Genomic DNA, 25,227 nt, shown 5'->3' with positions numbered 1-25,227 from the left:
GGCCTTCAGCATATCTTGGAGAATAACTGCAATCTGCCTCTAGTGGGTCCAGAATTAAGCGATATTAATAATAGTCGACACGGCCAGGTGGCCCACCAGGTTCCAGGCATGCTGCATTGCATGTTCCCACAGTGCCCGCGTTACAGATGCAAACGCGGGGCCCAGGGAGAACCTGAGTGGCTGTGCCTGTCAGCCATTCAAGGGCCCAGGCTGAATCTGAATCCAGGAGTCCAATTGCAGAGTCTGCCTTGGCTGCTGTGCAGAGCTCCCCCTGGCTCTTGCTCATAAAATGCTTTAGGAGTGTTGAAGGGGATTTTGGGTCTGGAAGGCCCTTAGCATAGGCCTGCCAGAACTGGAGCCTAATAAATAGAGACCTAGTGGTTGGAGCCATTGCTCTCTTATAGCCTCACAACAGCCCTGAGAAGTCTGCTTTCTTCCTGCTTTGCAGATGAGGATGCCGAAGCCCAGAGAGGGGAAGTGACTTGCCCAACGTCACACAGCAAGGAGGAGGAGGAGCAGGCCCTCTAGTCCAAGATCCTGACCCCATACCTGGTGTTTGCGCCGAGACCCCAGGCTGCTTCCCAGGGCCTCTGGGACAGCCCCTACCTTCCACCAGGTGACGTGATGACCCTATGAGGGCCGCCCAGATTGGAGAGCCGGGAGGGGTGGCCATGATGGGTGGGGAGACCCCAGCCAGGCCTGGGGAGTCAGGGTGAGCCAGGGGCTGTGGATGGGGTAGGGGGAGGCAGGGGGTGGTGGTGGGGCCATAGGTGTCAAAGAGGGAGTTTTGAACATGCTTCCTTTGCATTTCTCAGTCTCTGGGCCTTCCAGATCTCTGGCTCAGAAATCTCTTAACTCTTGAATAGTTCCTAATTCATTCATCCATTTATTGAGTACCTACTATATGCCATCCCTTTTGCTAGGCACTGGAAACACAGCAGTAAACAAGACAGACAAAACCCCACAACAGTAATTAAATTAAATTAAAGAAAGAAACATTAAATTAAAGAAAAAAAAAAAAAACTGGATCACACATTATCAAGGAGTGGCCCAAAATGTCAGGGGGATTTGACCCAGTCAGAGAACACTTCCTGAGGAGGTGACTTTTGAGCTGAGAATGGAAGGAAGCATGAGCTACCCTGGGGGAGGCAGTCAGTCAAAGGGAACAGCGTGTTCAAAGGCCCTGTGGCAGGAGCAAGCTCCCAGCCGCCTCTCTTTCTTCAAGGCCTTGCAGCTACATCGCTGCCTCCAGCCTCTTTCCCCTGGCAATAGAGTTGGACAGTTTCAGTTCATTCTGAAGTCATTAACCAAACTCTCAGGTACAGGGAACAGACATGACTTAGATAGTCTGCCTGTGAAGGAGAGAAATGGTGGCTGAAGGTGTGGTGGGGAGTCCAGGGCTTCCAATTATGAGGCATTTCTTCCATGCCCGACCCTGTACCAAGGAAATCTGTCATGGGTGCCATCATTATCCCCACTTTACAGATGAAGAAATCGAGGCTCTGAGAGGCTAGCTCATTCGAGGTCCCCCAGCGCCCCCCACCAGGCCTCAGTTTACCCTTCTGCAGACTAGGTGGGAGTGGAAGCTGCCTGGGGGTCAGACCCCTCCCTGCCCCCCTCACCCCAGGTCCTCTTTTGTCTCCAGCCGGGGCCATGGGCAGCAACAAGAGCAAGCCCCGGGACGCCAGCCAGCGGCGCCGCAGCCTGGAGCCCCCCGAGAGTGCCCACGGCGGCGGGGGCGGTGCCTTCCCTGCCTTGCAGACGCCCAGCAAGCCAGCCTCCGCTGACGGCCACCGCGGCCCCAACCCAGCCTTCGCCCCCATGGCTGCCGAGCCCAAGCTGTTCGGGGGCTTCAACTCCTCCGACACGGTCACCTCCCCGCAGAGGGCGGGGCCGCTGGCAGGTCAGTGGGCCCCGGGTGGGTGCCGTGTGTCCTTGCCCCCACCCCCGGCCAGGCGGCCGCTCTGCCTGGAGGACTGTGTGCCCCCCGGGCCGAGACGCCCCTTCTGGGCTGCTGCCTCCTCCCCTCACTGAAGGGGGGTCTTTGGGTTACTTGTCCTGGGGACTGTGGGGAGTTTCCCCGAGGCCGTGGGTGGGGAAGACTTTGGAGATTCTAAAAGGTGGTACGCACACAAGGGCTTGCGCTCACCCGTTGCCCTCGGCGCTGAATCAGATGCGCTGTGTAAAGGGGTCTAGAGACGTGAAATGTTAGACCACCCCAGATGAGGAGACTGAGGTCCAAGGGCTACTCAGGGCATGTGGGAACCAGGTCCGAGGCTGCTCCCTGCAGGCGCTGCTCCTTGCTCCGGTCGGTCCAGAGCTGGATCAGGACGGGCCACGGGCGTGTGGCAGAGGGGCGGTCCGAGGGGGTGCCGGGCTCTTGGAAGGCCTGGCGCTTGGGGCTGGCCGGGCCCCGAAGCGCTCCTCTGCGCCCTCTGCTGGCGCTGCGCGGCATGGCAGCCTTGACAAGGGACGCTTAGAGGGAGCCGCAGGTCGGGCTCCCATAGACTCCCGACGCAGTGTGTGCACGCGTACATGGACACACTCAGACGGAGCCACACGCGCGGGGCCGCTCACTCACAGACACCCAGGCATGGCCACGGACGGGCACGGATCCCTAGGCACAGACACACACCCAAGTGCACATGTACAGACCAACTCAGACACACACACGCAACCTCCTGCTCTCTGATGAAGCCGCACACACCAGTACACGTGCAGTCAGAATCCCATCCGGACACACGCGCAGGACATGGGCACGCGCTCACCCAGAAGCACCCTCGTACAAACACACATCCATTCCCGGAGGACACATGGAGACTCACACTCAGGGGTGCAGGGACGGGCATGGACCCCCAGACAAGCCCACACCCATTCGTTTGCTCGAGAAACATTTGTTCTGCTCCTGCTGTGAGCTGGGCATGCAGCAATGCACATAGCAGACAAAGCCCTGCCCGCGTGGGCCTTGGGGCTAGTGGGGGCAGAACAGCAAGCAGATGTCAGAAGGCGGAACTGCTGCGAAGAACCAAAAAGGGTGGGGAGGGGGACAATGGGGGGGTGGGTGGGGAGTGGACGCTGTCATTTAAAATGGGGGTGAGTAGAGAGGGCCTCCAGGAGGGACACTTCCTGGAGCCAAGATCTCCCCAGACTCACCGAAATGTTCAGTTCACACCCGGAAAGGGAGCCACCCACTGGCTCCTTCACGCACAGTTATTTCTTCAGCACCTACTGTGTGCCAGGCCCTGGGGACAAAACAAAGATGACTGTTTCTGGGGGGTTTCTGGATCTAGGGGGAGCAGACAGCCCCTGAGCAGCACCCAGTGCCACATAAAGCCCAGTAGGCACACACAGATGCATCCCGACAGGCCCCACTGGATGCACAGACACACGGACACACGTGGACATGTGTTCATGCCCCATGCAATCACGCCGCCTGGCTGGGATCCAATGGCGTGTGGGAGGCCAGTCCCCACTCCTCCTTGGGGCGGGCCCCCCCATCCCCCACTCCTCCCCAGGGCGGGGCCCCCCAGCCCCCAGTCCTCCCCGGGGCGGGGCCCCCCAGCACCCCCCTCTGACACGGCCCACCCCTGTCTGCAGGTGGGGTGACCACTTTTGTGGCCCTCTATGACTACGAGTCGCGGACGGAAACTGACCTGTCCTTCAAGAAGGGGGAGCGGCTCCAGATTGTCAACAACACGTGAGTGCCCCATTGCCTGTAGCTCTCAGGACCCCCGTGCTGGCTGGAGGTGGGTAGCGGGCAGGGCCGAGCATCTCAGCAGGTCAGAGGCCCAGGCCGTGGTGCTGGGGCTGGGGGTTGGGGGCAGGCTGCGGCTGTTGGCCGGGGGCTCCGGGCAGGCTGCTGGGGCAGGGCTCTGGGTCCAGAAACTGGAAGTGGTGGGGACTGTGGGGTACACAGAGGATGGGTCAACAGACCCCAGACCCCACAGCAGGGCTTGTGGTCAGGGCAGAGATGGGCCCAGGACCCAGGCCTAGAGCTGGGGCTGTGCCCACGCGGGCACCCGTCAGTGCCTGGGACCAGAGGGCCTGGGTTAGTCTGCAAGCCTGGAGCAGCCTGCCAGAAGGGGAGAGGCCCTGCTGGGAGGGTTGGGGGTGAACTAGCCCCTCTGAGAGGGCAGATGAGATGCTGGGATAGGTGTGCCCTGGGAGGCATCTCCTTCACCTGCAGGGACCCAGCCTTTGGGTGAGGGGGGCGACAGCCTAGAGCCAAGCCGGCCTAATGGGTCATGGGGACCCACTATCAGGCTCCAGAGCCCCTGTGGGCGGGGGTACAGGGGGCAGTGAGAAGGGGAGGGGAATGTGGGCATCCAGCCATGGGAGGGGGTCCCTTCCCTCTGCTCCCCCCCTTCTCCTACTCTCCCCTTCCTTTGGCTGCCAGGACGCCTGTTGGGGAGGGGGCGGCTGAGGCTTCAGGCCCTATGCGGGGAATGGGGGCAGGGGGGCTGCACCCTGGGGGTGGGGAGGGCAGGGCCCAGGCAGAGGGCGGTACCCTTGTGGTGCCTGCTGTATTCCCCTCTCGCCCTGGGAACCCCCTTTTCTCCATCCCCTGGCCGAGCTTGCTCCCTCAGCCCTCTCTCAGCTTCTCCCTCTCTCAGCTTCCCTCTCTCTCTCTCTGCTTCTCTCTCTCGCTGGCCCTTAGGAGGAAGGTGGATGTCAGGTGTGTACTCACCGTGTGGGCCGTGGGCTTGGGGGGGACACCTCGCTGCAGGGGGGGCCACTGTCTGCACGTGCTCTCCTCGCCCAGCACCCCTGCCTGTGCTCTCTGGCTCCCTCGGCTACCCCCCCTTTCCCCCGCTTCCCTAGCTGAGCCCCCCCCCACTGCTGGTTTGACCTTCACACCAGGCTGAGATGGGGGGCTGCTCCCCTCACCCCTTTCACTGGCCATCACACCTCCCCCCCCGCCCCCCGCCTTCTCATGCACGCCCTCCCCGTTCTGCCCCTAGTCAGTCCACCCTGAGTGCCTGCTGTATGCAGGGCCCTTGTCCACACCCTCGGGAGCCAGCCCGGGTGCCCTAGTCCGGGCCTTGGGGAAGGCAGAGGGTAGGACCGGGTCAGCCCAGCCGTTTGGAGCCCCCGCTGTGTACCCCCCTCTTGAGGGGGCAGCAGGGTCCATGGGGACTGGGGGCTTCAAGCAGGTCTTGAAGGAAGAGCAGTGACGTGGTCTGACAGGTGGAGGTGGCGGAGGGCAGGTCCTCTCAGGAGGCAGCTTGCGGAAGGGGCAGCTGGAGGGGGCTGGATCCGGCAGGGCTGTGGAAGGGCTGGGAGGCTGTAGAAGGGTAGAGCAGAATCGCTCCTGCGTGTCCTGAGAGGCCTGGCTGAGGAGGATGGGCATCTCTACCAGCCCCAATCCCATCGTGCTCGTTCATGTCTCCCTTCCCTCGTGCATGTTCTCTCTGCCTGAAACCCTTTCTCCCGTCTGCCTGGCGAACTCCTGTGCATCCCTCAAAATTCAGCTCGGAATCCCTTCTTTGTGAGGTGAAAAGGCACAGAGGTGCTGGTCTAGGCATTTTTATGTGTCCTTGTGTATATTTCTCACTGAAGTCCTGCAGCAGGTGATGGGGATCAGGGGTTGCCTCCATTTTGTAACTGAGGAAACTGAGGCTCAGAGATGTGAGGGCACTTGCCTGAGGTCACACAGCTACCAAATAGCAAAGCCAAGATTGGAACTTGGGCAGCAGTTCTCTCCCCTCCCTCCAGCTGCTGTCCCTGGGGGCAGGGCTTCCCCAACCTCCCACACCCTTCCTAGTCAGGGTCCTAGTGCAGCCCCAGCTCTCCTGCACTAGGTATTCACATTGCCTCCCCTCTCAGACTGGGAGCTCCTCCATGGCTGCGCTGATCTAGCTCATTTCTGGGTCCCCACCTCACCTGTCACTCAGCACAGGGTTGTGCGCTTTAAATTGCATTGTTTTGTTTACACATCGCTGCAGCCTGGTGAAGCAGAAACTCTTATTTGGTCCACGTTGCAGATGAGGAAACTGAGGCCCAGAGAGGTGAAATGACTTGTCCAAGGTCACACAGCTCTTAGGGCAGAGCCAGGGTGGGTAGGCAGGCCCTTGTAGGAGGGACTCCATGGTGGGATAGAGACACCTAGAGGAGGGAGAGGCCCCTGCAGTGGGGGGAGGCACAGGAGGGTGATTGGGAGAGTCTGGAGCTGCGACGGGAAGGGCAGCTCCGGCTGGGCTCACAGTGGGAGCAGAGGGGACAAGGCCCGACAGGATGAGGGACCTCTGATTCTGGAGAGGGGGTAAGGGGCAGCCCTGTTCCTTCCTCTGTCTGTCCAGCCCCTTCCCCTCCTGCTTCCTGGCTCTCGGGTCGGCCTGGGGCTCTTTGGCCATCCTTAGGGTTGCCAGGAGAGCCGAAGTGACTGAGGGGAGGCCAGGTAGCAGGGAGGGGGCCAGGATTGGGTCGGGGGAGGGAGGTGGGGATCAGGAGTGCTTACCTCACAGCAGCTCCTTGGCCCATGTGGTCATGGTGCTGGGGTTGGGGGCTGCCTTTAGAGGAAGAAGAGGGATGAAGTGGTCTGGGGGGGGTTTAGTGGGCGATGACCCAGGTAGGAGGCGTTCCCGTCCCATTCCTCACCCAGGGACCACCTGCCCCTCCTTCCATTCTTGCTTAGGGTGCACCCCACTCAGCCCCCCACCATGAGCGAGGGTCTTCCGGAGTCCAGCCTGGCAGGCCCAGGCCGCGAGGGTGGCAACCCGGACCTGAGCCCTCTGTCGGTGGGGGTGGGCGTGGCCGGCCGGGGCGGGGTCCTCCCCGTGGCAGGCCCAGGGACCCTGCCCCCGCGTCTTCGTGCTGATCTGACTGCCCTGCGCTCGCCCGCCAACCTGGTGTGTGAGTCCCTGGCGCAGGGACCCCCCTCCCTCCCCCCGCAGCGTCTGATCCCTGCTCACTCCCTGAGCTGCCGCTCCTTCCCTCCCAGGCTCCCGCAGCTTCTTGGGGAGCTCTTTAGTGGGCACTGCAGGCCAGCTCACCATGTCTTGCCCCCTTGAGCTGGACACTCCTGTGGGAGCCTCTGAGGATCTGCCCCCTGCCCTTCTCATGTGATCTGCCCTCACACCTCAGGCCTCGGGGCTTGGACACTTGGCCATGGCGACCCAGCCTGCCTGGCCACTGCCTGGGTTCCAGTGGGCCTCAGCTCTGGGGCTCTCGGCCTGGGGCCTGGGGCCTGCCAGGCCGCCAGCTCATCTACAAGCTCCACAGCACTTCTCTGACCACTCCCAAGAGCCCAAGCAAGTTAAAAACATCATCACCCCAAAGCAGTAAAATGTTCTGATTCCAGCAGCCCCCACTCCTGGTGCTAGGATTAGGGCCCAAAAGAGAGGACCCTGAGGCTTAGAGAGGGAAGGTCAGTTGCCTGAGGCCACACAGCTAGAATAGCAGATGGGATATAAAACTACAGCTTGGATTCCTGGTCCAGCACTTTCTCCTCTGGCTGCATGTGGGAAGGTCAGGGGTCAGGCAGGGAATGTGTGATTCCCTTCCTTCCTTCCTTCTTTCCTTTCTTCCTGCCATTCTAATGATGGTCCGAGGGAAGGTACCAGATGTGGTCAGTATGGCCAGACAGACAGATCAGTGCCACTGTAACTTCTGACACTGAGCTCGGGTTGGCGACCCAGCCCTGGGCCCTTGGCTCATGGACACTTAAGGTAGTGCTGAGCCTTTAGACCTTTGAGGTGGGAGACGGGGGTGGATGCCTCGGTTCAGGGAGGCCAACTGAGGCTCAGATGATAATCACACTCATTATCTCAGCCTGCCCAGAGCCCAGCTTGATGCTCACTGATTTATACACTTTGCCTATGAGGGAGATTCTGTGACTATTATCTCCTTTTTAACAGATGAAGTAACTTAAGACCTGCACAGAGAGGGCAGGACACTTGCTCAAAGCCACACAGTGAATCATAGTCAGACCTGGGACTGAGCTGCTTTGGTTTTTACAGATGTTTTGCAGGTGGGGAAGAGCAGCTTAGTGATACAGAATTAGCTGATTTTCTTCTTCTTTTTTTTTTTCCTGCTAAGTCAGGGTACTAGCAGCTCGTGAGTGTTGAGCGTTGAGCGCTGGGCGTTTTACACCCTCTTGTTTAGCCCTTGCAACACCCCCTGCCACCCCGAGGAAGGGAGGGTGAGGTCTCTGCCCTCTGGACAAGAACCCTGGGCTCTGGAGGAAAATGGCGGGGCCAGGGGCGCAGAGCCAGCAGGGGTGAGGGGGGGGCGGCATCCAGAGCAGAGCGGCCTGATTCCAGGCTCAAGCCCACGGGACCTCCGAAGTCAGGAGCAGGCCCACATTGGACGTCGGGCCCGTTAGTGGGATTGAGTGCGCCGCTTCCCGAGCCTGGTGAAAGAAAAGCCTAGCCGAGGCTGTGAAACCCCAGGTTCACAGAGGGGCCGTTGAGGCACTGGCAGCCTTGCCGGCTGAGGTCTGGGTGACGTCAGCTAAGCGGAGCACGCCTTGCTTCTCGGGCCTTCCAGGGTGCTGCCCAGCCGGCCTCTGGGCGCCAAGCCCCTGCAGGCCTGCCGCTGAGTGGCTGGCTCAGGGGCTCTCCAGGGCCGGCCGGCTCACAGACTCTGGCTTTGTCAAGCTGTGTCGTGGCCTCTGACCTTGGTCCAGTGCCTGTCCCCTGCCCCCAGCCCTGCTGCTTCTTCCTCCATCTCCCCCTGACTTCCCCGAGAGTCTCTGAGCCTGTGTGAGGCCTGGGGGAGTGACAAGGGGGCGAGGAGTCTGCAGGGGTCTAGGAAACCTGCTGCGGGCACTCAGAGGCTCTGGTTCCTACCTCTGCTTGGCCCCTGATTCACTGGTGGCCGTGGGCAACTCACTGGCCTCTCTGTGCTTCATTTTCCTCCACTGGTGAAATGAGACTTTGGACTAGAAGAGCTCAGAGGGCTGTTCTCTGTGGCTTGAGTCCTTGCTTTGCAGTTTGGAGCAAGTCTCTATTCCCCCTGTGCCTCAGCTCCACAATAAAAGCTGCTCCAGCTTGGGTGCTGTGTGCCCTTGGGCTGGTCCCTTGATGTCTCTGAGCCGCATCCTTGTAGGTTGGGGTCTTGCCTTCCTCACAAAGGTGGCCTTGAGGGTCAAACAGGACAAATGTATGGATAGGCTCCCCATGGGCCCAGGGAGACGGGTAGGGGCTGGGACATCCGGCCCTCTTTCCAGGGGCCCCCTGCCTCTTAAACCAGGGTTTTCCTTCTCCCCTGGAAGCTGCCATGTGAACGTCACCCTGTCTGTCTGAGTATGTGTGCAGGGCTCACACAGCTGAGTCGGGCCCACCAGCCCCAATTATACCCCCTTCATTGCACTCCATCCAGAAAGGGCCCTGCACCCACCACCCGGCTGAGCCCTAGGGTCTGGGGCGCCCGCCTGCACTCTGACAGGTCCTTAGAGAGACCCCCAGCCCTTCTCCCTCCTGGCTTCAACTTTTCCTTCTTCAAAATGGGCTGAGGATTATGGCCAGGTGCAGCACCAAAGAACCAGTGCCAGGGACTCGGGTTCAAGTTCTGACAGGAACTGTGGGCAAGAATCTTTCTCTCTCTGGGCCCCGGTGAGGGGCATGTCCTGCTTGGGTGCAGCTCCTCGGGGTCGTGGTGAGGCCCCGAGGCAGCCCTTGGGTGAGAAGAAGGTATCAGACTTGGAGTCTGGGGGTCAGGAGCATGAGCCAGGCTGTGTGACCTTGAGCAGAGGCCTTGCTTCTCTGGTCTCAGTCTTCCCGTCTGTACAGTGGGGGTGGGAGGGGCCTGGACTCTTTCCCTGGCTACCCTGCCCTCTGACCTCCCCTCACCCCCGGACCCTCTCCTGGTCCACTGTGGATGTTTTGGATGTGAGGCCCCTGCCGGCTGCCCCACCCTGTCCCCACCCCAGCACGGCCTGGCTGTCCCTCCCGCTGTCCCTTGCTCTTCCTGCCTCTCACCACCCCCATCTCTGCCTCTTCTCTCCTGCTGGGCTCTCGCTTTCTCCTCCCTCCTCTGTGTCTCTGGACCCCCGTTCCAGCCAGACCTGGTTCACATTCAGATGGCTGCAAAGGTACTTCCCCTCCCTACTCCCACCCTGGCCCAGGGGACCCCTCTGTGCCCCTCCTGCCCCGTCCCCATCACATCCTACCTCCGCTCATGGGGCAGTTAGTGTGGAAGTGCCCTGGGCATTGGGGATTCTGCCACCTCAGCCCCGCCCCTCCTGGTATGACTCGCTGTGTGACTTTGGGCAAGTCCCAGCCCCTCTGACCTCAGTTTCCCCCTGTGGATGTGCAGGCTGCAGGAGGAGGCTGTAGTTTTCAGCCAAGGAGGTGACCTGTAATTCGGGATCATGGGAAGTGTTGCTGCATTTTGCAGGATTGGGTCTGGGTTGCCCCCATGCCCCCGGAGGGCCACCCGGTGCCTCCATCGAGCGCCACCAGCCCTTGAGGTTGGGATTCTGAGTCTCAGGGCTCGGGAGGCCTTGAAGGTCTAATTTGACATCCATCTCGGGCAGGATCTTCTCTCCTATTACAGCTTGCTTGCCCCCAAAGACAGGGGCCTCCCTCCTTCTCAAGGCAACCCTTGGCATCATGAGACAGCGTGGTCCGGCGAAGGGAAGCAGATCACTTCCCGTCCCAGCACTCTGTCCTTGTGGATTTTGGGCCTCAGGCTGACCAGTGTCCATCCTGCCTTATCCTGGACAAGGTCCCTTTGAGCCAGCTTTGGCAAAGAGCCCTCTGGGGCAGGGAGGGGACGTGCTCCAGGCCAGCTCGACCTGTCAGGCTGTGTGACCTCAAGTGGTCTCACTGCCTCCCTGAGCCTCGCCCTGCCTCCAGGGCCCCCAGAACAGCACCTGTGAGGACTGCGGGTCCCCAGCCTGCTGCTGATGGCCCCTTCTCCTTTGTTCCCTCCCTCCACCCTGCTCAGAGAGGGGGATTGGTGGCTGGCCCACTCGCTCAGCACGGGACAGACGGGCTACATCCCCAGCAACTACGTGGCACCCTCCGACTCCATCCAGGCCGAGGAGTGAGTACTGCCGCCAGCCGCCTGCCAGGCCCCCCAGTGCTGTGTCCCAGCCTTTCTCCTGGCCTGGAGTGGGACGTCTGGCTGCCCAGGGCCCTGGCCACCCCTCGGAGAGAGGCGCTGTGGGTGGGCGGAAGCCTGGGCTGCCAACACCCCCTCTTTCCTCCCCAGGTGGTACTTTGGCAAGATCACCAGACGGGAGTCAGAGCGGTTGCTGCTCAACACAGAGAACCCACGAGGGACTTTCCTAGTGCGAGAAAGCGAGACCACGAAAGGTATGAGCACTCTTGTTGACCAATGGGAACTGGGCCTTGTGTGGGTTGTTTGAGCTGGGTGTTGCAGAACGAATAGGAGTTCGGTATATGGAGTTGGGTGGAAAGAGCCTTTCCAAGTGGAGAAACTGTCAGGGTCAAAGTCAGGGAGGGGTGTTTTGGGAACACTGAATTATCTGGAGTGGCCAGAGGTGCAGCAGAAGATGAAGTTTAGCTTTTATGGCCTCAGTTTTCTTAGATGAGGAATGGAAATAGATCATCCAGAGGCCTGAGGGCACATAGTTAAGGCTTGTTCCCAGGGTGGGTACTGAGCCAATGGGTCCCTCTCCTTTCCCCAGGGACCTCAGGGGCTGGTCTGGGTGCCAGGACCTGGCTTTGTCCTTCCCCCCAAAACTCCTGGCCCCTACTCCTCCTCTGCTCCCCTCACCCAGAGGTGCAGGTCATCCCCTTTCTCTCCAACCTCTCGCAGGGAGCCTGCGACCATGGCGATGAAGCTGGGCTGCTTCCTGTGGGGCTAGGGCTCAGTGGGAGCCCAGGAGCTGGGAAATGCATGTCCGTTTGTGAGCAGCTGTGTGGTCATGGACACGTGTGCATGCCATGTGTGGGTTGAGGCATGAGTGTGTGTGCGGGGGTGGAGTTGTCCGTGTGTTGCCCTGAGGTGGTGAATTCCTGTGGGTTTATCATCTTGCTGAAGGGCCTCTGGACCAAGTCCCCGTGTAAGCGTGTGGCCACCGGGCCCAGGCCTTCCTGCAACTGCTGGAAGATGACCCGTGGCCTGGGTCATCTGCAGCAGGGCACAGCTTTTGAGACCCAGCGTGTGGGTTCGAGTGCTAGTGCTGTGTCTGACTTTCTGGGTGATGTGAGGCAGCCCCTCTCCCTCTCTGGGCCCAGGGGCTGTGCGGGCTGGGCCAGGCTCCCAAGATGGTCTCTTCTGGCCGCTGGAGCCCCCACCCCCGACTCTGGGGGCTTCTTTCCCTGACGCCACCCCCGGCGACTGTTGGGCCCAGGCTCCTGGCCAGGCCTGCTGGGCAGGACGAGACTTTTCCAACCAAAGGCTTTTCCAGGCTCAGGGGAAGCAGGGTGGGGACACCAGGGCTGGCCCAGCCTGGGCCCCGCCGGCCTCAGGCCCACCCAGCCTGTGGTCTCTTCCCCACAGCTACTATAGCCTCAGCCAACCTCCTGCTCCCTCTGGAAGGCGGGTGGGTGCCAAGAATGCCCCTGGAGGGAGAGTGGAAGCCCTTAGGCCAGGGACCTACAGGCACCCAGTAAACATTTATTGGGCGCCTTCTGTGTGCCAAGCCCTCGTATATGGTTCTCATTGACCGCTCCAGCAGCCCCGGAGGAGGCCCTCAGAGGGTACGGGGCCAGTCAAGGCCCTGCAGCTGGGATGCACCCCTGGGGTTCGGAGGTCTTTCCGGGGCCGGGGGTGCCCAAGGAGAACGTCCAGTCGTATTTCCTTCGCTCCCTGCCTCGGTGGCTGCTGCAGACCTGGGTGCCGAGAGCCAGGGCGGCCAGAGCCGGCTTTGCCCCCGCCGGACCCCCCATCCCCACCCCGGGGTGGCCTGTGAGTCGCTCACAGCGTCTGCCCCCCCGCAGGCGCCTACTGCCTCTCGGTGTCCGACTTCGACAATGCCAAGGGCCTCAACGTGAAGCACTACAAGATCCGCAAGCTGGACAGCGGCGGCTTCTACATCACCTCCCGCACGCAGTTCAGCAGCCTGCAGCAGCTGGTGGCCTACTACTCCAGTGAGGCCGGAGGCGGGGCGGGGCGGGGGAGGGCGGCCGGGCCCAGCGGCCCGCCTGGGAGGGGCTGTGGGGCCCTGAGGCTGGACGCTTCTGGTAGCCCCAGGGTACAGGTTTCCCACCACCCTCCGCCCTTCCTCCCGCTCCCCTCCCTTCCTTCCAGCACCCCCTTCTCTCTGGCCTCCCTGCCCCCCTCTCTCCCCTCTGCTCTCCCCCACCTTAACCCCCTCCCCCACCTCCCCCTCACTGATGGCTGGTGAGTGGAGGCTGCCCCGGAGGAGCGAAGGAGCAAAGGAGTCTCCGAGTTGGGAAGGGAGGGGGGGCCTGGGCTGGTTTGTCTCTGCAGCCCTAAGACCGGTCTGAACTGGTTACAGAGAGAGGAGGAGGGGCGGCTGCATTGATTTGCAGCCGAGACGGAGACAGCAGCAGAGGGAGCTCGGTGCTCAGGCACGTGCGGGGCTGTGGGGCTGGGTGTGCCACGGGCCACCCAGTGGCCCGCAGTGTCATGGACTGTGTGCCCCCTTGTGGAGCAGGTGTCCATGGTACCTGTGTGGCCATGGCCTCTGGGTGCAGATGTGGCCTGTCCTGAGGTCACTGGCTACGCCCCACCCCATGTATCCTTCTCTGTCAGCTGGGCCTCCCGCTCCCTCTGGGACGCGTCACCACCCTCCATCCCAACACCCTAGGGTTCATCCTGAGCCTTAAATCCACCACAGCACCTCATTCTCGGCCAACACCCTCCAGGGGCTCCCTTGGAATCTTAGAATAAAGAGCCTGCCCAGCGTGGTCTCCAGGGCCCTGGGTGGCCTAAGCCCTGCTTGCCTCCCTGCCTGCAGCTGGGCCCTCTCTTCCCTCATTTGCTCCCCTGCAGCCCCTCTGGCATCTGTTCAGCTCCTCCAGCTCAGCAGTTTGCTCCTCTTTCAGGGCCTTTGCACGGGCCAGGCCCTCTGCTGGAAGTGCTCTTGCCCCACTCACCTACTGCAGATTCAAGCCCAGTTATCACTTCCTCTGGGAAGCCTTCCAGGATTCCATCAAGCCTCCTGCTCCCACTCACAGCCCCATACAGTTCTCCTCTGCCATGTTTGGGGTCCTAGGAGTTGGCTTCCCCCGGACTGTGGGCTCCCCGAGGGCAGGAGTCCACTGGACTTATCCCCAGTCAGGCCCCTGGCGCCTGCCTCGGTGGCGACCCCCAAATGATGAATGAGTGAGTGAGTGACCCAGTGAGCAGGTGCATGAGACAGTGTGGGCCTGGGTGGGGGCAGGGGTGGCGCTTAGGCAGGGGTGCCTGGCTTCCGGGGTGCAGCCTGTGTGCACAGCCGGGGCAGCAGGAGGCCCCAGAGCCCTGCTCGGGCTCCAGCTCCCGCTTCTGTCTTCAGAACACGCTGATGGCCTGTGCCACCGTCTCACCACCGTGTGCCCCACGTCCAAGCCGCAGACGCAGGGCCTGGCCAAGGACGCCTGGGAGATCCCCCGGGAGTCACTGCGGCTGGAGGTCAAGCTGGGCCAGGGCTGCTTCGGAGAGGTGTGGATGGGTAAGGCCCCCCCTCCCCTCAGGGGAACTTCGGTGCCCCACTACCTCCTGAGAACCAGACAGATGTCCAGGCTGTGCGGCAGCTCAAGGAGGTCCCCCAACCACCAGCCCTTCTCCTCTATGAGCCTCAGTTGCCTCCGCTGAATAGTAGGGCCCTATTTTAAATATGGAAATCCCTCTGCAGTGACTGGCACCGAGGTGGGGGGTGGTGAGACTCCCCACAGCCTTGCCTCTGCAGACAGCAGCACCTTTAACAGAGCTGCTCGAGGCAGGGTACTGGGGGCTCCCCAAGGCCCTGCTGTGGTGTCGGGGGCAGGCACACCTGCTCTCTGAGCCTCAGTCTTCTCAGCTATAAAATGGGCCAGTGCTATAGGCCCCACCTTCAGGGCTGTTGAGAGAGAATATGGGCCCCTGTGCAGCCTGCTGTTGGCTCCTAGCCACGGAGGAAGAAGCCCAGCTCACAGAGGGAACTGCTGGGAAGCCAGGGCCCTGCTCTCTGGATGGTTCCTGCTGACCAAGAGGAACCTGGAGGCTAGGGTGGAGGTGGGCATGGCAGCTGTGAGCCTGGGGCTGCAGCAGGAGGACCGTGGTTTGCCATTTTCAAGGTTTCTTCTGAGCCGTGGTATCCACTCGGTATTGCTGCCTCCACTTCCCCCCTTTGCAAGGCTGACGGAGAAGAGCAGAGGCGCTCCAGGGTGGGAGGCAGTGGTTAAGGCTGGAGGTCAGGCCAGGCCAGGGGAGGGAAAGCACGGGTGGAGCGGGTGACAGGAGGGGTATGAGAGGCCAGCTCCTGGACACAGACACAAAATGGGGACTTGAATAAAACTTAGTAAGCCACAGCGTCAGCCACTGGATGGCTGCAAAACTCCTTCCTGGCTGGGAGAATGGTGACGTCAGTCGGGGAGGCCCTCACCCCCTCCTCGGGGGCACCAGGTGGACCTGTGAAGTGCCATGTACCACCGATCGACCCCTAGGTGACCTGTGCCAGGAGGGCCACAGAGACCGGCCACAGGCTGGCTCCTTATTAAAGGCGGCTCGGGCCCAGCTGGGACGAGGGCCCGGATTAAGCACACTGCTCTGGAATATGGGCTCCCCAAGGGTCCCAGTGAGAATGACACACAATACGCCTCAAACAGCCCCATAGAGCAGGCACTGTGGCACTCCAGTTTCTCAGAGGAGAAAACTGTGGCTCAGAAAGAGGAGCCGATTCACCCTTCTCACTGCTGGCAAGTGGCGGCGGAGGGAGTTGTGTCCGGCCGATCTGACCTCCAGATCCTTGTGCTTATGGCGACACCTGTCTCTTTGGTGGCTGCAGGCTCCAGAGGCGACCACTTGTTCCCGAGGCCTCGCAGACCCTGGGCCAGCCCCTCCCCACCCCGGCCCCACCACTTCACAGTTCCATTTGCCACTGTGTGAGGCACCCAAGGGAGGCCAGAGAGCACCCACGGTGGGGGCAGTCAGGTTGGAATCATGGTCTCCCATGTCTCGGGCCAATGTGCTGCTTTTCAGAACATTCCCAATAATCAGTCATAACAGCAGCTATTGCTTGTTGAGTTTGTACTCACGTCATCCTTGTAATAACCCTATGAGGAGCCATTATTATGCCTGTTGTAATAGGTAATAAATGAAGACACTGAGGTTCAGAGAAGACCCCAGCCTTGACCAGAGTTGAGACTGACACCCAGATAGGTGGATCCTGGGTCTGGGTGGGACAGGGGGAGGGATGGGGTCTCCATTGAGCCAGCTGTGCCCCTCCCGCCCCAGGGACCTGGAACGGCACCACCAGGGTGGCCATCAAGACCCTGAAGCCGGGCACCATGTCTCCGGAGGCCTTCCTGCAGGAGGCCCAGGTTATGAAGAAACTGAGGCATGAGAAGCTGGTGCAGCTGTACGCGGTGGTGTCTGAGGAGCCCATCTACATTGTCACGGAGTACATGAGCAAGGGTGAGGCCCGAGCAGCCGGCGCAGAGAGGCGGGTCAGCCCCTCGCTGGGCCACCCTGCCCCCAGAGACAGGGTTTTCTCCCAACTGGGCAGGCCGGGGACATGCTTCCCGTCCCCCGCATTTAGAACGCACATCTTTGTGAAATGGAATAGAATCAAATTCTCATGTCAGTGGAAAGTTAAACCAAACCAAAGATTGCCTTTTAATTTCATTTTGTTTCAAATGATTTGCCACAATGTACCTGTCCCCTCGTTTACCAATATTTTAAAGCCCTTTGCCACCCTGGGACTACTAGAGGATTTCCCCCAGCCATGCATGCTGTGAGCCATATCCAGGTCCAATGCCTGGCTTGGCCTTTACTTTATTTTTTAATTAATTAATATTTTTAAAAATTCCACTTTGGGGGGGGTATAATTTAAATATGATAGAATGTACCCATTTCAAGTATCCATTTAAAAAAGTGAGTTTTAGCAGATGGATATACGGTGTGTCCGTGTCACAGCCACGGTCTCCATCACCTTGAACCGCTTTGCAGGCAGTACCTCCCATACTGGGGTTCCCCCAGGCAACCTCTGACCTGCTTTCCATCATTTAGATTCATTTTGCCTATTCTAGAATTTCATGCTGCAATCTTTTACATCTGAGATTCATCCCTATTGTTTCTTTGTTAATAACTGAGTCGTATTCTGTTGGGCTGATGTTTGTGGATCCATTCACCTGGGGATGGACATTTGGGTCGTTTCCTACCTTGCTTGTCCTCCTAGTGACAAAAGCCAAGAGAGGGACTTTATTCAGAGATGAGTTTACCTAAAATCTGCCGTGCTTGTTAAAGCAAGGCTGGCCTGCTTGGACAGGATCTGGGAACTACTGCTTCCTGGCTCAGGAAGGAAAGGACAGGGCAGGGTGGAGCAGGGGCTGGAGCTGAGTCTCTCTCTGCCCAGGGAGTTTGCTGGACTTTCTCAAGGGGGAAACGGGCAAGTACCTGCGACTGCCTCAGCTGGTGGACATGGCTGCTCAGGTGAGTCAGCCCTGCCTGCCTCCCCACGTCCTTGGCCCCCCTATCTTCAGACCCCATCCTGGTTCAGCCAATTCCTGCCTCTTGAGTGCTCCCTCCAGGAAGCCTTCCTTGATTGCCCCCACACTCACTGATCTCTCTGCACATGTTACTGGAACCATTATAGGGACTGTGGGTGGTAGTTGCGGGCAGAGGAGAGAGCCCTAGCCTGGGTATCAGGAGTCACTGACTCACTGTGTGGCCTCAGGTTCCGTTTTTCTTCTCTCTGAAGGTCATTCAGTCACTCAACAAGCATGCATTTGTGCTTGCTGTGGGCAGTGCTCAACATGCCTTTTCCATTTAATCCTTACCTCAGTTAGGAGTAGGGATGGCTGTTCCTCCCATTTAACAAATGAGGAAACCAAGGTTGAGAGAGAGAGGACTTGAAGGAACGGGCAGGCCCTGCTGGTCATCTGTGTCTGTGGCAGCTAGGGCTTCTTTTTCATGGTCGCCCCACCTCCCTGGCTGCATCTTGTCTTGTTCCTCCCCTTTGCCCTTTGCCCCGAGCCCCTTCTCCCACCGAGCAGTGGTCCTTTTTCTGCCAACAGCATTTATTGCAAACTGACTTTGCTTGCCTGAAAAAAGTGTAGGGCGGGCAGGGAGTTTAATTGGCTGCCCCCTCCCACCCCCCGTCCACCTGTCCCTGGGGGTGACCCCCACCCTGCCTCATGCTTGCGGTCCCAGGAAGGGCGTGGGGTGGCCTGAGCCAGGCTCCCGGGCCTCTGCCTGCAGATCGCCTCGGGCATGGCATATGTGGAGAGGATGAACTACGTCCACCGGGACCTGCGCGCGGCCAACATCCTGGTGGGAGAGAACCTGGTGTGCAAAGTGGCTGACTTCGGGCTGGCCCGGCTCATCGAAGACAATGAGTACACGGCCCGGCAAGGTGGGCAGGGCCCGGCGGGGCACACCGTGTGCCCTTGGGCAGGTCACGGCCCTTCTCCGAACCTCAGTTTCCTGTTCTGTCCAGTGGGGATGAGAATGGTGCCCATCTGGCAGGACAGCTGTGACATTTTACCAAGCTGCTCCCCCGACTTCTCTCGCTCCTGCAGGTGCCAAGTTCCCCATCAAGTGGACGGCTCCAGAAGCTGCCCTCTACGGCCGGTTCACCATCAAGTCGGACGTGTGGTCCTTTGGCATCCTACTGACGGAGCTCACCACGAAGGGGCGGGTGCCCTATCCCGGTAAGAGCTTGGGTCCCGGAGTCCCTCTGCCCCAGTGGCCTTGGAAAAGCCATCCCTCCTTCCCAGGCCTCAGTTTCCCCATTTGTGTAACAGAGGGGTTGAGCATCTGATCTGAGGCTCTCCCTATGGTCAGGGCTGTCAGCGTTGGAGATGGGCCTCGTCCACGGTCACACCCAGAGGCCCTCTTTGTGGTCCCCACCGTCTTCTCCCTGCCCCCCTGGACCCAGGCCCCTCACGCCGCTTCCTGTCCGCAGGGATGGTCAACCGCGAGGTGCTGGACCAGGTGGAGCGAGGCTACCGGATGCCCTGCCCGCCCGAGTGTCCCGAGTCCCTGCACGACCTCATGTGCCAGTGCTGGCGGAAGGAGCCGGAGGAGCGGCCCACCTTCGAGTACCTGCAGGCCTTCCTGGAGGATTACTTCACGTCCACCGAGCCCCAGTACCAGCCCGGCGAGAACCTATAGGGAGCAGGCTGCAGGGCCAGACTGGCTTCTCGGCTTGGCTCCTGGGCTGGACGGCCCCTTGCAGGGGGTCTTGTCCCACTCCACCTGTCCACTGTTGATCTTCCCTCCGTGGGGCCGAATTGCCAGAGACAAGTCCCCTCTTCCTTTTTGGGGGCATGGAAGGGCTTGGGCGCCTGGGGCAGGCCTGGAGGGTGGGTTCCAGGCTGACCCAGTGACTGTGTCTCCCAGCTCTTGCTCCAGCCACACGCCTCCTTCCTGCATTCCCTCGAGCTCGGTGGGCTTCTGAGTGAGGAACTGGGATGAGGGGCTGGGGCTGGGGGGCCCTTTTCCCGCCTGGACCTACTCCACACCCCCGTGGAGGCTCCCCCACCTCCCCAGGTCTTTCTCAAGAGCTGGCCAAAGAGCCTTTCCAAAGAGGAGTGGAGGGCCCTGCCCTCAGCCTGCCTGTTCCCCTGATTCTGCCACTCATTCCAGAAGCCGCTGTTGGTGGAGGCCTCTGGGTCCAGACCCCTCTGCCATCTGCTCCCCAGCTGGGCAGTCCCAGCCCTAGCCTGACTGGGCGATGCCGGATGGCGTGGGACTCCCTCAACCCTGCCCTTCTCAGACCTGATGGACCCTTAGAGAACTTCAAGTCCTTGTTCCCATTTTACCCAGGGGGAAACTGAGTCCGGAGAGGGGGTGCGATTTGCCCAAGGCCACAGAACATTCAGGATTGAGGCAGGATTGGAACCCGGTGCTCCCTCTGTCTTCCTCAGGAACCAATGCGAATTGTCTTTGGAGGCTTTGTAGACAAACTGGGGCAGCCCAGGGAACAAGGGGCCTGCACATGGGTTAGAATAGAGAGGCTCCCCTGCTGTTGCTTCTGGCTGCAGAGCTCAGCTGGGCTTTCAGAGGGAAGGAAGTGGAGGTGGTTATGGAGCTTAGCTAGGACTGAGGGGCGGAAGGCGTAGGAAGACAGGCTTCAATTAGAATGTGTGACCTTCAGAGCTAGCCAGCCATGTAAGGGAGTGAGCTCCTAGGCTCTGGAGGCAATCAAGCAGAAGTAGAAGGGCCGAGGGACTGAGAGGCGCTGGCCCTGGAATCAGGAGGGGCCCTAAGGTCCTCCTTTCCCTGGTCTGTCCTATAGCATTTCAAGATCCGGCCCCTGCTCTCCTTCCCCCAGTTGGCACCCCTGAATTCACAAGTAGCGGAAAGGAGTGCCTAGGCTGGGGTGAGAGGATGAGTGTCTGGCCTTAGGCACCACATTGACTGTTTGACCTTGGGCGGCCCCTGCCCCTCTCTGGGCTTCAGTGTCTGCCTCCTTGTTACGTGGCCAAGGCCTCCAGAACTGCTCAGATCCTGTCCAGACCCTGTGGCCTGGAACCCATAGTGCGTCCAGCCCCAGGAGCACCAGGAGACCACGTTCTGTGCTGTTCAGTCTAGGGTGTGTGAGGGCCCCTCCCCGGGCCTCAGGGTGCCCATCTGTAAAAGGAGCATCTTGCCAAGGGCCCTTGTGTGTGTATGCGTGTGCCCGTGTGCGTGCCTCCATGTGTGTCCATATTTAACATGTAAAAATGCCCCCTGCTCCGTCCTCCCCGACACGTACATTTCACTCACAGCGCCCCCGTCATAGCAATAACATTCCCGCTGCCAGAGTTTCTCGAGGCTGCCAGGGTTTCTCCAGCCAGCCAGGCCCTGCCAGTGGGGAAGGAGGCCGAGCGGTGCCTGCCTATGAAATTTCAACTTTTCCTCTCATTCATGTTTATCACCAAGTCTTTTCCCATCCCAGTTGGACCAGGGTTTGCTCACGCCAGCGTGCTCTCAAATCCCTCTCTGACTGTCCAAGGCCCTTTGTACAAAGTGTCCTAATACTGTCCTTTTTTAAATTTACAACAGTGTTTTGTAGATTTCAGATGACTATGCAGAGGCCTGGGGGATCCCGGGCTCTGGGCAGGGCCCCAGGATCCCGCATTCCACAGCCCACGCTCGTTGGGAGGGAGGGATCCAGAATTGGTTGTAAATACTTTGCATATTGTCTGATTAAACACAAACAGACCTCAGCGTTTGGCCAAGGGTTTATTGAGCTTCTGCTGTGTGCAAGAAAGTGAGGGCATGGGCTGCAAGGAGAGGCGACGCTGGGCAGAGGGGCTTTTGTCCTGGCAGCACTGGTGGCTAGAGGGTTTCGGGTGAGAGTGTCACATGAGCTTTCCGAGACAGCAGTGTGGGGATGTGGCAAGCCTGCTGTGTTCACTGCACAAACTTGCCCACATGCCCTTAGGGTACAGCTGCGTGTCTGCTGTTTGTGTTTCTAGGAGTGCTGGGTACCTGTGTCAAGGAAAGTGCCTGAAACCTTGGAGAAGAGTCCAAAGACCCTTCCCCTCCCCTCTCATCCCCTACCACTAAAGGACACAACTCAGAAAGTTGATTTGGAATAATCTATAGGAAGATACTTATTTTACACCAGATCCCATACCTATGTGTGTTACCTCTGCCCTCACAGCATTGCTTAATCAACAAAAAATTAATTAATGCAATTCAAAAACTGGACCTTTCTCTGTTCAGTATTATGTGCACAAGGCAGAAAGCTCAAACACCATGGTGTCCAGGTCCAAAGGGACACCTGGAGACCGCATGGGTGTGTTTATGTCATGGGTGCAGAGATGGGAGTGTGGATGCGTGAGCTTGTGGCATGTGGCTTTTGCTTGCTGGCAGGAGTGAGTGCCTAGAAGCGTGTGCCTTTGTGTTCATGCAGGTATGTGGTGGGGCAGCGGCTCACGGCGATCTGTGTCACAGCTGTTTGTATGTTTGTGTGTGGACATGTGCTCTGGTGTTCTATAAGTCTGTGGGCTCATGGGGGTGTGTGCCCAGATGTGTGCACTTGTGTGGGAATGTGAGTGGGAGGTGACATATGTCCAGGTGCTGTGGCTGCTGGGGCATCTGTGAGCCCCTGTGTATGCCTGGGTCGGAATGAGGCATGAGTGTGTGGGGTGTGTCTGCCCAAGGCTGCGTGTGCACAGGTGAATGTGTGCAGTGCACGGAACCACGTCCAGGTGATTGTGAACCTGTGAGCTCCTGGGGCCGTGTGGGCTCCCCTGTGTGCAGCTGGGTTGTGATCATGGGGGGTGGAGGGGGCAGCAGTGTGTGCGTCCGAGGGTCCCGTGGGAGCTCGGGGGACGCGCGCACGTGGACCCGGGGCCGCGGGTGAGCGAGCGCGCCGGGACGCGCCCAGCCTCGGTGGGGATAAAGCGCTCGCCCGCGCGGCGGCGGAGGGTCGGGAGTGCGCCTGCGCGGGCCTGGGTTCCGGGGTCGACCCCTCACCCCCTGCCGGGTTCCCCGCGCGGCCCGGGACAGTGGCGGGGTGGGGTGGGGTGGGGTGGGGGGAGCCCGAGTTCAGTGCGGCGCTTCGCCGACGTCCCTTCGTGTCTCTCCGTGACCCCCACGCGCTGTCTGTCTCCCTTTGCCTGCGCCCCTAGCTCTCTCCAGCCCTGCTTGTCTTTCTGTCTCCACAGTTTTGCTTCTTTCCGTCTCTCTTCCCCCGATTGTTTGGTCTTCCTCTTCGTGTCTGTGTCTGGCTGTTTCTCCGCTCCTCCCTCCGTCTCTCTTTGTTTCTCTAGTTTCTCTGTGTGTGTCTCCGTCTCTCTCTCCACGCCCCTCCCCGTCTGTCTCTCCCTGAGTGTCTCCCTGGCCGGCTCTGCGTGTCTCTGGACTCTTCCCGGCCTGCCCCAGCTGGTCCCCAACCCCAGCGGCCTCAGGCCTCCCTGGGCCCCCTGGGCTGGCCACACGGCCACCCCCGCCCTGGCCTTCACCAGCTCATCCCGCCCTCACCACCCCAGACCCTAGTCCAGGCAAGCCTTGGGGCGCCCCTGCCCAGCCGCCCTCCCGGTGCCGCGTGAACTCGGCTGCACCGCGGCCCCTGCACCTGGGCGGGATTCCCCCAGGTGAGCCCAAGTCGGGCGCCCAGGCCACGCCTGGGGAGGGAAGGTGCACCCCGCTCTCCCTCCTTCTTCTCTGGCTCCTTCGCCTTCTTTGACTCCCTCCCTGTGGAGCTCGGTTCAGTTGGCTTTGCTTGATCTCTGCGTGTGAAAGAGACAGACAGAGACAAGCAGCGACAGTGGAGAGGCAGGAAACACTCACAGCTGGGGCCACCGGCTCCGCCCCCAGGGTCTGCGGTCCCGCCCGGTTTCCAGCCCTCCCCAGGGGTGCGAGCTCCTGGGACCCGTTCCCCCACCGCCTTCCCTTCCTGGTCTCAGGTGGTTTTGCTCTTATTCTGCCTTTTTTAATGAAAAAGTAAGGTGTCCCCTCACCCCCAACAAAAATCGTATATCTCCTTCCAGCAGAGTGGGAAAGGTACAGGAAAGCAGGAATAAGAACATTTTTTAAACGCTGTAACTCCTGCTCCAGCCCTTCCCACCTTCCCGGAGAGGAGGGGCGGGATCCCAGGGGCTGTGTGAGCCCCTCTCCGCTCCTTCCTCTCCGCCTCTGGGCCCCCTGGCCTCCCAGTGCCTCTTTCCGTCTCTGTGACTCTCCAGCTCTGGCTCTTTCTGGACCCTCATTTACTGACTCTCAACTCTGGGCCCATCCATTCTTTCATTCATTGGTGCCGTGTGTAAGGTGTGTACTCACACTGGCCTGTGTGTCTTTGGGTCAGGCCCCCTGAGCCTGGGCTCTCTCTGCAGTCTCTCCCCCCTGCTCCCCTCATGAGCCCCCCCCGCACTTCTGATGTGTGCAGGTAGGTGCAGTGCGTGTGTTGTTGTGATGTGTGTGTGGTGTGCGGTGTGTATGTGGTATGTGCGTGGCTCTGCCCTCACCGTCTCCTAGGCTGTGGCCCTCAATGGTCTCTTTGTCCATCCTCTGCCCCTCTGCCCCTCTCTTCCTCCTTCATAAAATTCTCCTCGCCAGAACTCATGCTGGACACACGCGTGCACACACACACATGCACGCACGCACACATGCACACATGCACACAGCTCCTTGCTTGCGTTTGCTCGGTCTCCTTTTCCCTTTTCTCTCTCTGTGATTTGCAGAGAGAAAGAGACAGAGATAGACAGAAACACAGAGATAAGGCGGGGAGAGAGAGATGGGGAAAGAGACAGAGATGGAAGCGGGGTGGGAGAGGCAGGAGAGGAAGGGCAGGGAGGTGGAGCCCTCTGTCTGTCTCATCCACCCGGGTCCTTGCTCTCCCCAGCCATCCCCCTCTCTGGGGCTCTTCCCACCCAGTGCCCAGACCTGTGCTTCTCCCTGAGCCAGGCTCCCGTCAAGCTCTGCCTGTTTGCTCATCTGTCTGTCCATCTGTCTGTCTGCCCACCTCTGAATCCTGCCTCCTTCTTGCTGCCGTGTCATAAGTGCCCATCTCATTCTTTGTCCCATTCCTAGTGTGTGTGTGTGTGTGTGTGTGTGTGCCTGCACATGCGGCTGGATCTCTGTGCTGGTGGGTCTGTCTCCACCCCCTCCTCCACTTCCCTGCACTCTTCTTAAATGTCCTTTCTTCCTTCTGTTCTTCTTGCTTCCCTCCCTCCTTCCTTTTCTGGCCGCCCCTTGGTGTGCGCATCTGAGGACAGGGGTCTGTGCCTGCCCCTCCTGCCCACCCCCTTTCCCCTGTCCCGGGGCTCCTGGGGCTCCCTCTCCGGGGATATTTCCTCCCCACTCTCCATCCCGGCCCCAGGCTCCCCCCTCACTCCCCACAGCTTCAACCTCAACTTCTGCCTTCTGGAAGGTCCCTGGTCCCAGCCCGCGGACACTTGACCCCCAAGCCCCCAAAATGCCACTCCCACTCCCCCTGCAAGGGCCCCCACCTTTCTACTGCCCGGGCACTTGGGCCCCATACCGTGGGTGGCTCTGCCGTCTCTCACCTATGCCTGGATGGGGCCTTTTACTTCCTCTTTCCACCTCTGGCCCTGCCCGGACTCATTTGGCATTCCAGGCCTTTCCAGGCTCCTCCAGCCAGTCATGGACGTGCGATTGCCCGACTGTGCAGGCTTTGCCCACACTGCTCCTTCTATCTGATATGTCTTTTCTTTGTTCAGCCTGGAAATCCCACCTCCTCTGGGAAGGCCTCCTGATTGCCCCCTTCTC

At 60.1% G+C, this 25,227-nt stretch overlaps 1 protein-coding gene across 2 annotated transcripts in view; it reads left to right on the top strand.

The window, feature by feature from the left end:
• Positions 1-21,215, top strand: part of SRC (SRC proto-oncogene, non-receptor tyrosine kinase) — a 49,516-nt gene extending 28,301 nt beyond the window's left edge. For both annotated transcript variants that reach the window (XM_077169168.1, XM_077169173.1), the window contains exons 2-13: positions 449-616; positions 1,646-1,903; positions 3,598-3,697; positions 10,891-10,989; positions 11,158-11,261; positions 12,855-13,004; positions 14,378-14,533; positions 16,297-16,476; positions 17,417-17,493; positions 18,262-18,415; positions 18,582-18,713; positions 18,968-21,215. In XM_077169168.1, the coding sequence (XP_077025283.1) occupies positions 1,654-1,903; positions 3,598-3,697; positions 10,891-10,989; positions 11,158-11,261; positions 12,855-13,004; positions 14,378-14,533; positions 16,297-16,476; positions 17,417-17,493; positions 18,262-18,415; positions 18,582-18,713; positions 18,968-19,176 (1,611 nt within the window). In that variant the 5' untranslated portion in view covers positions 449-616; positions 1,646-1,653 and the 3' untranslated portion in view covers positions 19,177-21,215. The remainder of the gene's footprint in view (positions 1-448; positions 617-1,645; positions 1,904-3,597; positions 3,698-10,890; positions 10,990-11,157; positions 11,262-12,854; positions 13,005-14,377; positions 14,534-16,296; positions 16,477-17,416; positions 17,494-18,261; positions 18,416-18,581; positions 18,714-18,967) is intronic.
• The last annotated feature ends 4,012 nt before the right edge of the window (positions 21,216-25,227 follow it).

The sequence above is a fragment of the Tamandua tetradactyla genome, chromosome 1 (genome assembly GCF_023851605.1).
Source record: "Tamandua tetradactyla isolate mTamTet1 chromosome 1, mTamTet1.pri, whole genome shotgun sequence".
In the NCBI taxonomy this organism is placed as follows: Eukaryota; Metazoa; Chordata; class Mammalia; order Pilosa; family Myrmecophagidae; genus Tamandua; species Tamandua tetradactyla.
This window is presented reverse-complemented; position numbering and strand designations above follow the sequence as displayed.